This window comes from Euprymna scolopes, chromosome 14, assembly GCF_053919585.1.
Source record: "Euprymna scolopes isolate OS-2025 chromosome 14, ASM5391958v1, whole genome shotgun sequence".
NCBI classification, from domain to species: domain Eukaryota; kingdom Metazoa; phylum Mollusca; class Cephalopoda; order Sepiida; family Sepiolidae; genus Euprymna; species Euprymna scolopes.
Window position 1 is genome coordinate 16,619,666 of NC_136495.1, and position 15,519 is coordinate 16,635,184.

Consider the following 15,519-nt stretch of genomic DNA (forward strand, 5'->3'; position numbering starts at 1 on the left):
CCTCTCTTCCCCATGTTAAGAATGGCTTTCAAAATAATAACATTATTATTCCAGCACAGTTCCAAAAGTGCACAACTATTGTTTTTTTCTTCAGTTTTTGCTTTTTCATTTTTTTCTTTCTCTAACACCCAAACTTATATTTTAAACAAAACGCAATTCCATTAAACATCATTTTTTTTTTTTTTTTTATTGAGAGGAAGAATCTTCAGGAATTACAATAAGCAAATTTGAAACAAAATATATGTACATGTATATCTGCATAAATATGTATTTTAACTGTAGTTTACACGTATACTTAATTTCAATCTTTTGCGGCAGGGGAATGTTAATTTGAGTTTTTTATTTTTCTTTCATTGAAAAACTTACAAATACATTTAATGTTAGCTTTGTACATTAATTTTTTTTCAGAATGCGAATTTTAGTTATTAAATTTATTTCTTCACAACGATAATTTACAGGCATATTTAACTGTGGAAATAAAAGGAAAACGTAGTCTCTTGCGGGAGGGGTAAGAGTTTCCTACAGCGCAGTTTTAATCACCTTATCTGAACAACATGTACTCATCCAAAGTGTACCCCATCTATACAGAGGACAAAGCATGACTGGGAAGAGATATAAGTCAGTGTCACATTACATGCCACAGAAGGAGGGTGCACCAGAGTCTGATCAGACCTGATGAGGTCGGCTTCGTGAGAGAAGTATGATCTTGGAAAACCTGAAACTGCCCAGGATATAAGCCATAACATCATTACCGATACCATTCAGCACAAAACTCAAGTGCTTATATATGTAGGAGTTACACCTAAAGTCTAAGAAAAATGAAAAACAAAAAAAAAAATTATTTTAATTATTTACTAAAATATTTTTTAACATTAGTTTTCTAAAATTTCATATGAACCGTACAAAATAATGTTTTCAAAGATGTATTTGATTGTTTTATTAATCGTTAATCTTAAAAACATACAATAATTGTACATCATTGTGCATCCACAAGTTATTTCAATAATGCTCGCTTTTCTTGTAGTTTGGCCGCGGCTTTCTTCTTCATCATCTGCAAGCGCTTATCAGCATTGGCCATTTGTATGCCACTGGAAGTTTTTGATTTGGATGAGCTCTTGGAACCCATGGTGAGTGCTGCAGCGAACAAGCTCTTGTCTGACGAATCTGCTTTAGAAGAGGATGATTTGCTTTCCTTCGACGATGAACTGTGCTTGGTCTGTTCGGACTTGGTCAGCGAAGACTTGGATAGAACGTCAGATGTGGTCTTCCCTGACAAATTAGCGGCAAGACTGACCAGACCACTCAAAGGTTTTGCTGCCAAGCTGCTTGAAGGGATCTACAAAAAATAATAGTATCATAAAGCAAAGTTAATTTGTCAGAAATCACAACTTCCAAAAAGTTTTGTACATTGATTTATTCAAAATATTACTTTTATCTTTATATATCTTCGTCAAAGAACATTTATTCAATATGAGAACAAACTTTTCAAAATGTATATTTCAAATTTATTAACTGGTAATAGTTAAACATTATATATATATGTGTATGTGTGGAAAAAAATGAAGTCTTATATAAGACTGAGGAAGAAAATGGACAGTTAAATAAATACTGCCACCCTAAATATACAATGAAAAGTGAAAGTAGATTTAGATCAGTATATATTTAGAAATACTGTAAGTATCTAATTAGTTCAATAGTAGAATCTATAGATCAACCAGAGCTACTATCTTATAGTTTTGAAATAAACAAATTGACTGATTTGTTTAGAGTTCTGGGGATTGATTGTTGGTTGTGGAGTTTCTTTCAGGCTAGTTTTGTCTGATAACTGACATATTATGAAGGTAGTTAATTATCCTTGGGAGAGGATGAAATAATAGTGCTTTTTTTGAACAGCATTTCCTGGATGATCGTACAAGAGACTAAACTCAGAAGTAGTTTCTCCATCAGCATTCTTTAGCGAATGCTGATGGAGAAACTACTTCTATTACTACTACTATCAGAATATTGCAAGTGTCGTGGAGTGCATGGATATTGTGTCCCTGGAGGGATCTCTGGAGTGGATGGGTGTTTCCATCATTATTTTTGCTAATGTTTCTGTTTTATGTCAGATGATTTGGCAACTTCATTTATCACCATTATTTTTGTTCGTTTTTTTACTTGGTTGGTCATCACTTATCAAGGGCCAGAGGCCATTCAAAAATAAGGGTTAAGTGTTAGGTAAATGGTGAGACAAAATGGTGGAGTTTGGGTAGGGCTAGATTATCTAAGTGTACAACTCATTAGGAATTTATTTACATTAGTTTTGAAGACAACCGTGTTATAGTCAGCCAGGAAGCAGTGTATATTATATATATTAACAAGACAGCTTGACAAGATTATGAAAAAAAAAAGTAAAGCAAACCAACCTGCATAATACTAATATTGTAATTTTAAGTTCATTTTAGGATAAAATAAACCATTTTTTTTACCCCATTGCACTACACACTCCAGGTTGGGGGAGAAAGAATCTGCAAGATCTTGATCTTTATTGGCCATTGAATTGTTGCCAAAGATGGTAGAAGTTAAAAGACTACCTTGTTTAGAAATGATTCTAACTTCCTCTCCTCTTTATTATTCTACTTTCTTCTCTGTTATATTTCTTACATCAAATGACTTTATGCTTTGTCTGGAGCGATTTCCATACAAAAAAAATCTAATTTGACCAGATTAATAAAAAAAGATTTTACATTTAAACAAAAGCAAATAAAGATAAAATATTTAACCTCACAAAACTGTAATAAAAACAAAAGAAAAAAGTTTCATTATTATTAATTAGTAACTTGGTAGGAGGAGGAGAAGGCAGAGTTAGTAGATACACACAATTATGACAATTAGGTAGAAAAAGAGAAAAAAAATTAACAAAAGAATAAAAATACATGCATATATTGTCTGTTTATTGAGATCCAGCAAATTCTGTTGTTTCAAATGGAAAAGATTTGTGTTACTTACTTTGGCTTCCGTCCGACGGAAAGGGAAAATATCTAAAGAGTCAGAACGACTTGATTTGCTTCCACCTGACGATGATGATGATGATGATGACGACGACGACGAGAGAGAAGATGACTTACTATTCTCTGTTGACGACGACTTGATTGGTTTAGTGGCTTTCGTGGCCTGAAACAAAGATTGAAGAGAGAAAACGCTCAGTAGCTCAGATTTTTCTATCTGTGTTTCAACAGACTGCCATCTTTTTGCTCTCAGAAATAAAAAAAAAAAAACAATAATCGTATAATTTTGATTTCTTGATACGACAGATGAGCTTGAAAATGTTTTTCTTTGGTTTAGGATCACAAACGCACCAACATATTTGTCTGTTTTGCCTTTTAAACTTTAATTCTTACTTTTGAAGTGTTGCGATAGTAAACTAAGCCTAAGAGTTGGTAAATAAAAACTGAAATCGAGATAATTGCACAACCTGTGAAGTTATCCCCCACTACTTCTCAATCGGAGATAAGAGGAGCGAAAAAAACAGGACATAAACCTCTAGCAATTTGGCAGAAAATAGTCTTCGCTAAAAAAAAAAAAATACCTAAACAAAATAATTTTAAAAAATCGCCTTTTCTGAATTAAAAAAAAACAAAATTTCTAATTTACAATAAAGCAGAGGTAAAGGTCTCACATCTCTCATAAACACATCTCAATCGTTTTTTTTTATCTATTATTGTTGGGTATTTATGATTACATCAGCTAGAGTTTATTTTGTTGAAAAATACTCATCAGGAGAAATTAACAACATAAGTTATAAACAGGATGTATTAGGGACAAAGGGGTCAACAAGGTCTATCTGTTGACCTTTCAAGTAAAGCGATCCTGTTTGGAAACTACAAACTGGTGGAAGTAACATTGGATGATTGGTTTGAAAATATGAAGTTGTGAGTTGGCATAGAAACTTTGGACCGAAAAAACGGATCCTAAAATGTGCTATTTGGTGCTAGTAGATAATGCTCTTTGAAAATATTAGCTTCCTGACTTAAATGCGCCAAAAATAGATGTTATCGTTTTTTCCTTTTTTTTCTTTGCAAAACTCAATCACATTCTACAAAACAACCAAACCAAACTCCATGAATAAATATTTGAAGATATAAATAACTTGAAGCATAAAAACTTTTACCGAAATATCTGAACCTGAAAAGGTAAAGGGTTGATATGCTGTAAAACAAAACAACCAAACCAAACACCATGAAGAAATATTTGAAGATAGAAACAACTTAAATATAAAAACAGTTTTTCCAAAATTATCAATTATATTAAATTACTGGAAAAGGGTTGATATGCCATAAAAGAAAACAACCAAGTCACCACTAAAATACACTAACCAGATGTGAACATATCTAAACCATGGGCTTACATATCTATATATATATATATATATATATATATGTATATATATATATGTTTTCTTCTTTCCATCTCCCCCTCCCCTGCCCCATGACTTTGCAGCAATGTAACAAATTGAATAAATGAATTCCTCTTCAAAAAGATTTTGTAATTAACATAATTAATATCATGTGCTGAAATTGATTCACATTGCAGTTGCAGTGTCATCACTTGAGAGCAGAACAGCACCGATGCATGACAACAAGCAACAAAGAACACAGTATGATTTTGAGTTATAAATATTGAACTGTTAATTGCCAAAAATTGTATTATACAAATAACTGCCAACGTGAAGAGTCCCCAGAGTTTGGTTGCTATACAGCATTATTAAAAGGTTTAAAAAATGCCTGTATGAGGGTTATTCCAAAAATAAAGCCTCCTATTTTTTTTTACTCAAAAAGTTGAAGAGCTACAAAGACGGGAGTGGTACCATTAAAACAAGCGATCTTTTGTGCTCCAGAATTTATTTTTCTAGATAATCACCACCATTGTCAAAATGCACTTTTGCCAGAAATTCAATGACACATTTCTGTTTCTGACACATGTCCATGGCAGGGGTTCATTTCTTAGTCACTCACACCATCAATATCTGCAATAGAGAGATGAAGCTTTCAGGTCATGAATGCATATAAGTTCAGTCATCATAACAATATGATTTGCGACTTTTTTGATCCATTCAGATAGAATAAAAAATAGGAAGTATTACTTTTGGAACGGCCCTTGTAAATGTCACAACAGTAAAGGTGCGCATCAATCTATGATTAAAACATTAAAAATAGCTGATGCGTTTTATATCATATCTCTTTAAAATTTTTAATGAATTTTGAAACCTTTAATTTCTACTGCTTAATAAAGTAAAATAAAAAAGTCCAGTATTATGGTTCATTTGTCCTCCTGAACCAAAGAAGTGAGTCTAGACTGCTCTACTATTTTATCTATAGTTAGGGATGGGATAGAAATCAAACCTTGCCCAAGGGTAACTTTAAAACCACTTACAGCATCCAGTATTCCAAAACGGTCATCCATCTAAGGACTGACCAGACTTTATGTTGCTTAACTTCAGTAATTCAACAGAAATCAATATTTCAACATGATACAACAGTAAGCATGTTTAATAAAAATCAAACATGAACAGAATAAGAATTTGTATTTTATTGAAGTAATTCATGTTTAACATTTTTGTCAACCAACCATTGTCTAATCGTTAGAGTTCTCACCAAGGTGGGCAATAATAATTAAAGCCATGTGCTTAAAAACTGAAGTCTTTTTCTCCTTTTCTCACCCTACCCCAGTGACCTTACAACTTACTGGACGATCATGGTGAATAAATCATTAATCTTCTAAGATCTTGAGTTGAATTAATTGAATAATGTGAGAAACATCTCATATGACTTTTTATTACAGCTAACAAAATTGTCATCGGTTTGGCAAGATAACACTGATGCATGAATACATGGAATCAATAATAAAAATTATAATCCAATCATATTTGGTACAAATACACTTCAGTTTATGTCTGACTTGCCCACCAAGTTTTAGTCATCAATGTCCAACAGTCTTGTTCTTCAATCACCATTCGATTATAGATACACCTAGATACGATGCGCAAAATTCTTCAGAACTCTTACATAATCCTTCTTTCGGTATTGTTCAGATTTTAGCTGTGATAGCTCTATTCAATTAAACTAGACAAGCTGTATTATTCAGGAGAGATGGAGAAATCTATAATATTATAAATTATGCTTTCTTTTTTACTTTTTTTTTTACCCTAAACAAGGTATATCGCCTCTGAGACATAAGGGGTTATTGTGGGCACTTAAGTGGAGGGTTGTGCAGCATGATGTTTCTTCACATTACATTTAAATTTCTGTATGTTCGTACAGTTGGGGAAACAGGGAGTCAGAGGTGTGGGTTACCGTGTTTTTATGGTTCATGACGAAGAATAAATTAGTGTAAATTCTTTTTTAGAAATGTCATTCATTTCAGTTGGTAAATGTCCAGCGAAAACCTTTACAAAATTAAATTATGAAAACTGATTGATTAAAACGCAGAAAAAAAATTAAGAAATCCAATCATCAAAAACAAAATAATTCAACTGACAATGAATAAAAAAAAAAGTTCCAAATGATTATTAGGCATCACAAAACATGCACAAAAAAACAAAACATAATAATTTTAAGAACAAAAACAAAAGCAATAATAAAACCATGCAACACACAGCAATAATGAAAACAGCTAAAATATTAAGAAAAACTCTTGAATGTGGAAACCAACCCATATAAAACCAACCATAGGTCAGTTGAAATAGAATCTGCATCATATCTGGTTTTATATCCATCTTACATGTTGGCATGTGTTGGACCGCTTTAAGAAATTGAGTTTTTTGTTTTGTTTTTTTGATTCACGTTTACACCTACCAAGGCATATTGCCACTTGGACGTAAAGGGATACTATTTGGGACTATGCCTAGAAAAGATTAACAAGATGTTGGTTTACATTACATTTAAACTTCTGCATATCAGTACAGCAAGGTCAGCAGGTAGCAGGAAGGGAATTCCAAAGTCTAGCTGTTCAAGGGAAGAAACTATTCGAGTAGAGAGCTTTCTGGCATTTAGGGACCTCAACAATGAAGGGGTGAGATTTTGTTGCTAAGCGGGTTTGTCGGGGATATGTACGTCGAGAGAGCACAAGTGTAACAAGTTCATCAGAGCACATTCCATTAAAATACTTGTAAAACAAGCACAGAGATGCAACATTGTGGCGATGGGACAGAGGTTGGAGCTTAGTTGAGAAAGTGGCACCTATTAGATTCAAAACTCTTTTTTGGACCCTATCCAAGAGGGAGAGACTAATGGTAGATGCACCAGCTCAGATGTGGTAACAATGCTCCATGCATGGTATGCGAATGGTGGCCTTGAAGATGTACAGGATACTCTCAAGTGTGAGTAGTTTTCTAGCTCGATAGAGGGAATCTACCTTCTTTGCAGCAGCCTTTGCAATGTATTTGTTCCAGTTCATATTGCTCACATGAATTTTGTGCCAAGGAGTTTGAAGGAAGAATTCTCAAGTAGAGTGTTATTTGTCATGGATATTGGTGGTTGGAGAGGTGTCTTGTAATTGTTAAAAGAGGGCAACTTACTGGCATTAAATGTTACCATCGATTTGTGGACCCATTCTACTATAGTCTGGAGGTCATTTTCTAACAATTCTACCATTGTCTTAGACTTATGTATATCTGTTTTTCCCTCATACATGTCATAGAGCGTTGTATCATCAGCAAATATACCCAATCTTTGACACAATATTATCAGGGAGGTAATTTATGAATATCAGGAATAATAGTGGTCCAAGGATTAATCCCTGAGGCACTCCCACATTAATGTTATACTACTTGGATGTACATCTATCAATGGCAACCTGGATGATCCTATTGTCTAAGAAGGATCTAATTATATTTAGTATATGTCCGGTTATACCGTACGATTTAATTTTCATTAGCAGCCCTTTATGCCAAACTTTGTCAAAGGCCTTGGATATATCAAGGGATACAGCTTTGTGTACATGGTTCAGAGATGACTGTTAAAATATCTGCAGTAGAATGACATTGCCTAAATCCATACTGTTTGTCGCAGAGATTTGCTTTTGCGAGGTGGTGGACTAGTGCTTGATTAATTAAGGTTTCAAAGATTTTAGCGAAGAGGGGGAGGAGACTGATAGGCCGATGATTGAGAGGGTGAGTCCTTTCACCAGAATTCTTGTACACTGGTACCACAGAGGCCATCTTTCAGCTATTAGGGAAGCAAGATTCAGCAAGGCATTTATTGTAGAGCTTGGAAAGTATGAGGATTAGCCCAGTTGAGGATTTCTTAATTAGTATAGCAGGGGTAAGATCAGGCCCACATACCTTGGAGGTGTTTAGATTTTCATGATATCACGAACATGAGAAGAGGTGATTTTTATATCAGCTAGTGTGGCTTCAGTCCGCATAAGGAAATTTGGGAGGGAGTTATTTGTTGGTTTTAAGATGGAGTTGGAGACGAATCGCCAGGCAAGCAGTTCCATCTTTTTGGTTGCCGTGCATGTGACCGCCTGGTTGTTGGATACTGGAGGTGTACACATTTAGGTCATTTTTTTCTAGGCATTAAAGGGTTGTTATTATTATTATTCTCATCATTATTATTATTTTATTATAATTATTATTATTTTATTATAATTATTATTCTCATCATTATTATTATTTTATTATAATTATTATTATTCTCATCATTATTATTATTTTATTATAATTATTATTATCATCATTATTATTATTTTATTATAATTATTATTATTCTCATCATTATTATTATTTTATTATAATTATTATTATTCTCATCATTATTATTATTATTATAATTATTATTATTATTATTCTCATCATTATTATAATTTTATTATAATTATTATTATTCTCATCATTATTATTATTTTATTATAATTATTATCATTCTCATCATTATTATTATTTTATTATAATTATTATTATTATTATTCTCATCATTATTATAATTTTATTATAATTATTATTATTCTCATCATTATTATTATTTTATTATAATTATTATTATTCTCATCATTATTATTATTATTATAATTATTATTATTCTCATCATTATTATTATTTTATTATAATTATTATTATTCTCATCATTATTATTATTTTATTATAATTATTATTATTCTCATCATTATTATTATTTTATTATAATTATTATTATTATCATCATTATTATTATTTTATTATAATTATTATTATTCTCATCATTATTATTATTTTATTATAATTATTATTATTCTCATCATTATTATTATTATTATAATTATTATTATTATTATTCTCATCATTATTATAATTTTATTATAATTATTATTATTCTCATCATTATTATTATTTTATTATAATTATTATCATTCTCATCATTATTATTATTTTATTATAATTATTATTATTATTATTCTCATCATTATTATAATTTTATTATAATTATTATTATTCTCATCATTATTATTATTTTATTATAATTATTATTATTCTCATCATTATTATTATTATTATAATTATTATTATTCTCATCATTATTATTATTTTATTATAATTATTATTATTCTCATCATTATTATTATTTTATTATAATTATTATTATTCTCATCATTATTATTATTTTATTATAATTATTATTATTCTCATCATTATTATTATTTTATTATAATTATTATTATTCTCATCATTATTATTATTTTATTATAATTATTATTATTCTCATCATTATTATTATTTTATTATAATTATTATTATTCTCATCATTATTATTATTTTATTATAATTATTATTATTATTATTCTCATCATTATTATTATTTTATTATAATTATTATTATTCTCATCATTATTATTATTTTATTATAATTATTATTATTATTATTCTCATCATTATTATAATTTTATTATAATTATTATTATTCTCATCATTATTATTATTTTATTATAATTATTATCATTCTCATCATTATTATTATTTTATTATAATTATTATTATTCTCATCATTATTATTATTTTATTATAATTATTATTATTATTATTCTCATCATTATTATAATTTTATTATAATTATTATTATTCTCATCATTATTATTATTTTATTATAATTATTATCATTCTCATCATTATTATTATTTTATTATAATTATTATTATTCTCATCATTATTATTATATTATAATTATTATTATTCTCATCATTATTATTATTTTATTATAATTATTATTATTCTCATCATTATTATTATTTTATTATAATTATTATTATTCTCATCATTATTATTATTATATTATAATTATTATTATTCTCATCATTATTATTATTTTATTATAATTATTATTATTCTCATCATTATTATTATTATTATAATTATTATTATTCTCATCATTATTATTATTTTATTATAATTATTATTATTCTCATCATTATTATTATTTTATTATAATTATTATTATTCTCATCATTATTATTATTTTATTATAATTATTATTATTCTCATCATTATTATTATTTTATTATAATTATTATTATTCTCATCATTATTATTATTTTATTATAATTATTATTATTCTCATCATTATTATTATTTTATTATAATTATTATTATTCTCATCATTATTATTATTTTATTATAATTATTATTATTCTCATCATTATTATTATTTTATTATAATTATTATTATTCTCATCATTATTATTATTTTATTATAATTATTATTATTATTATTCTCATCATTATTATAATTTTATTATAATTATTATTATTCTCATCATTATTATTATTTTATTATAATTATTATCATTCTCATCATTATTATTATTTTATTATAATTATTATTATTCTCATCATTATTATTATTTTATTATAATTATTATTATTCTCATCATTATTATTATTTTATTATAATTATTATTATTCTCATCATTATTATTATTTTATTATAATTATTATTATTCTCATCATTATTATTATTTTATTATAATTATTATTATTCTCATCATTATTATTATTTTATTATAATTATTATTATTCTCATCATTATTATTATTTTATTATAATTATTATTATTCTCCTCATTATTATTATTTTATTATAATTATTATTATTCTCATCATTATTATTATTTTATTATAATTATTATTATTCTCATCATTATTATTATTTTATTATAATTATAATTATTCTCATCATTATTATTATTTTATTATAATTATTATTATTCTCATCATTATTATTATTTTATTATAATTATTATTATTCTCATCATTATTATTATTTTATTATAATTATTATTATTCTCATCATTATTATTATTTTATTATAATTATTATTATTCTCATCATTATTATTATTTTATTATAATTATTATTATTCTCATCATTATTATTATTTTATTATAATCATTATTATTCTCATCATTATTATTATTTTATTATAATTATTATTATTCTCATCATTATTATTATTTTATTATAATTATTATTATTCTCATCATTATTATTATTTTATTATAATTATTATTATTCTCATCATTATTATTATTTTATTATAATTATTATTATTCTCATCATTATTATTATTTTATTATAATTATTATTATTCTCATCATTATTATTATTTTATTATAATTATTATTATTCTCATCATTATTATTATTTTATTATAATTATTATTATTCTCATCATTATTATTATTTTATTATAATTATTATTATTCTCATCATTATTATTATTTTATTATAATTATTATTATTCTCATCATTATTATTATTTTATAATAATTATTATTATTCTCATCATTATTATTATTTTATTATAATTATAATTATTCTCATCATTATTATTATTTTATTATAATTATTATTATTCTCATCATTATTATTATTTTATTATAATTATTATTATTCTCATCATTATTATTATTTTATTATAATTATTATTATTCTCATTATTATTTTATTATGATTATTATTATTCTCATCATTATTATTATTTTATTATAATTATTATCATTCTCACCATTATTATTATTTTATTATAATTATTATTATTCTCATCATTATTATTATAATTATTATTATTCTCATCATTATTATTATTTTATTATAATTATTATTATTCTCATCATTATTATTATTATTTTATTATAATTATTATTATTCTCATCATTATTATTATTATTTTATTATAATTATTATTATTCTCATCATTATTATTATTATTTTATTATAATTATTATTATTCTCATCATCATTATTATTATTTTATTATAATTATTATTATTCTCATCATTATTATTATTTTATTATAATTATTATTATTCTCATCATTATTATTATTTTATTATAATTATTATTATTCTCATCATTATTATTTTATTATAATTATTATTATTCTCATCATTATTATTATTTTTATATAATTATTATTATTCTCATCATCATTATTATTATTATTTTATTATAATTATTATTATTCTCATCATTATTATTATTTTATTATAATTATTATTATTCTCATCATCATTATTATTTTATTATAATTATTATTATTCTCATCATTATTATTATTTTATTATAATTATTATTATTCTCATCATCATTATTATTTTATTATAATTATTATTATTCTCATCATTATTATTATTTTATTATAATTATTATTATTCTCATCATTATTATAATTTTATTATAATTATTATTATTCTCATAATTATTATTATTTTATTATAATTATTATAATTCTCATCATTATTATAATTTTATTATAATTATTATTATTCTCATCATCATTATTATTATTTTATTATAATTATTATTATTCTCATCATTATTATTATTTTATTATAATTATTATTATTCTCATCATTATTATTATTTTATTATAATTATTATTATTCTCATCATCATTATTATTATTTTATTATAATTATTATTATTCTCATCATTATTATTATTTTATTATAATTATTATTATTCTCATCATCATTATTATTATTTTATTATAATTATTATTATTCTCATCATTATTATTATTTTATTATAATTATTATTATTCTCATCATTATTATTATTTTATTATAATTATTATTATTCTCATCATTATTATTTTTTTATTATAATTATTATTATTCTCATCATTATTATTATTTTATTATAATTATTATTATTCTCATCATCATTATTATTATTTTATTATAATTATTATTATTCTCATCATTATTATTATTTTATTATAATTATTATTATTCTCATCATTATTATTATTTTATTATAATTATTATTATTCTCATCATTATTATTATTTTATTATAATTATTATTATTCTCATCATTATTATTATTTTATTATAATTATTATTATTCTCATTATTATTTTATTATGATTATTATTATTCTCATCATTATTATTATTTTATTATAATTATTATCATTCTCACCATTATTATTATTTTATTATAATTATTATTATTCTCATCATTATTATTATTTTATTATAATTATTATTATTCTCATCATTATTATTATTTTATTATAATTATTATTATTCTCATCATTATTATTATTATTTTATTATAATTATTATTATTCTCATCATTATTATTATTATTTTATTATAATTATTATCATTCTCATCATTATTATTATTTTATTATAATTATTATTATTCTCATCATCATTATTATTATTTTATTATAATTATTATTATTCTCATCATTATTATTATTTTATTATAATTATTATTATTCTCATAATTATTATTATTTTATTATAATTATTATTATTCTCATCATTATTATTATTTTATTATAATTATTATTATTCTCATCATTATTATTATTTTATTATAATTATTATTATTCTCATCATTATTATTTTATTATAATTATTATTATTCTCATCATTATTATTATTTTTATATAATTATTATTATTCTCATCATCATTATTATTATTATTTTATTATAATTATTATTATTCTCATCATTATTATTATTTTATTATAATTATTATTATTCTCATCATCATTATTATTTTATTATAATTATTATTATTCTCATCATTATTATTATTTTATTATAATTATTATTATTCTCATCATTATTATTATTTTATTATAATTATTATTATTCTCATCATCATTATTATTATTTTATTATAATTATTATTATTCTCATCATTATTATTATTTTATTATAATTATTATTATTCTCATCATTATTATTATTTTATTATAATTATTATTATTCTCATCGTTATTATTATTTTATTATAATTATTATTATTCTCATCATCATTATTATTATTTTTCTTATCATTATTATTATTTTATTATAATTATTATTATTCTCATCATCATTATTATTATTTTATTATAATTATTATTATTCTCATCATTATTATTATTTTATTATAATTATTATCATTCTCATCATTATTATTATTTTATTATAATTATTATTATTCTCATCATTATTATTATTTTATTATAATTATTATTATTCACATCATTATTATTATTTTATTATAATTATTATTATTCTCATCATTATTATTATTTTATTATAATTATTATTATTCCCATCATTATTATTATTTTATTATAATTATTATTATTCTCATCATTATTATCATTTTATTATAATTATTATTATTATTCTCATCATTATTATTATTTTATTATAATTATTATTATTCTCATCATTATTATTATTTTATTATAATTATTATTATTCTCATCATCATTATTATTATTTTATTATAATTATTATTATTCTCATCATTATCAATATTTTATTACAATTATTATTATTCTCATCATTATTATTATTTTATTATAATTATTATTATTCTAATCATTATTATTATTTTATTATAATTATGATTATTCTCATAATTATTATTATTTTATTATAATTATTATTATTCTCATCATTATTATTATTTTATTATAATTATTATTATTCTCATCATTATTATTATTTTATTATAATTATTATTCTTCTCATAATTATTATTATTTTATTATAATTATTATTATTCTCATCATTATTATTATTTTATTATAATTATTATAATTCTCATCATCATTATTATTATTTTATTATAATTATTATTATTCTCATCATTATTATTATTTTATTATAATTAATATTATTCTCATCATTATTATTATTTTTTTATAATTATTATTATTCTCATCATTATTATTATTTTATTATAATTATTATCATTCTCATCATTATTATTATTTTATTATAATTATTATTATTCTCATCATTATTATTATTTTATTATTATTATTATTATTCTCATCATTATTATTATTTTATTATTATTATTATTATTCTCATCATTATTATTATTTTATTCTAATTATTATTATTCTCATCATTATTATTATTTTTATATAATTATTATTATTCTCATCATTATTATTATTTTATTATAATTATTATTATTCTCATCATTATTATTATTTTATTATAATTATTATTATTCTCATCATTACTATTATTTAATTATAAT

At 22.4% G+C, this 15,519-nt stretch overlaps 1 protein-coding gene across 3 annotated transcripts in view; it reads right to left on the reverse strand.

Annotated features, from left to right (window-relative positions):
- Positions 1-912: 912 nt before the first annotated feature.
- Positions 913-15,519, reverse strand: part of LOC145292872 (integrator complex subunit 12-like) — an 85,124-nt gene continuing 70,517 nt past the window's right edge. For 2 of the 3 annotated variants that reach the window (XM_080138984.1, XM_080138985.1), the window contains exons 6-7: positions 2,989-3,153; positions 913-1,336 (exon numbers count right to left, since the gene is read on the reverse strand). In XM_080138984.1, the coding sequence (XP_079995110.1) occupies positions 995-1,336; positions 2,989-3,153 (507 nt within the window). In that variant the 3' untranslated portion in view covers positions 913-994. The remainder of the gene's footprint in view (positions 1,337-2,988; positions 3,154-15,519) is intronic. The other variant, XM_080138987.1, reaches the window with a different exon arrangement.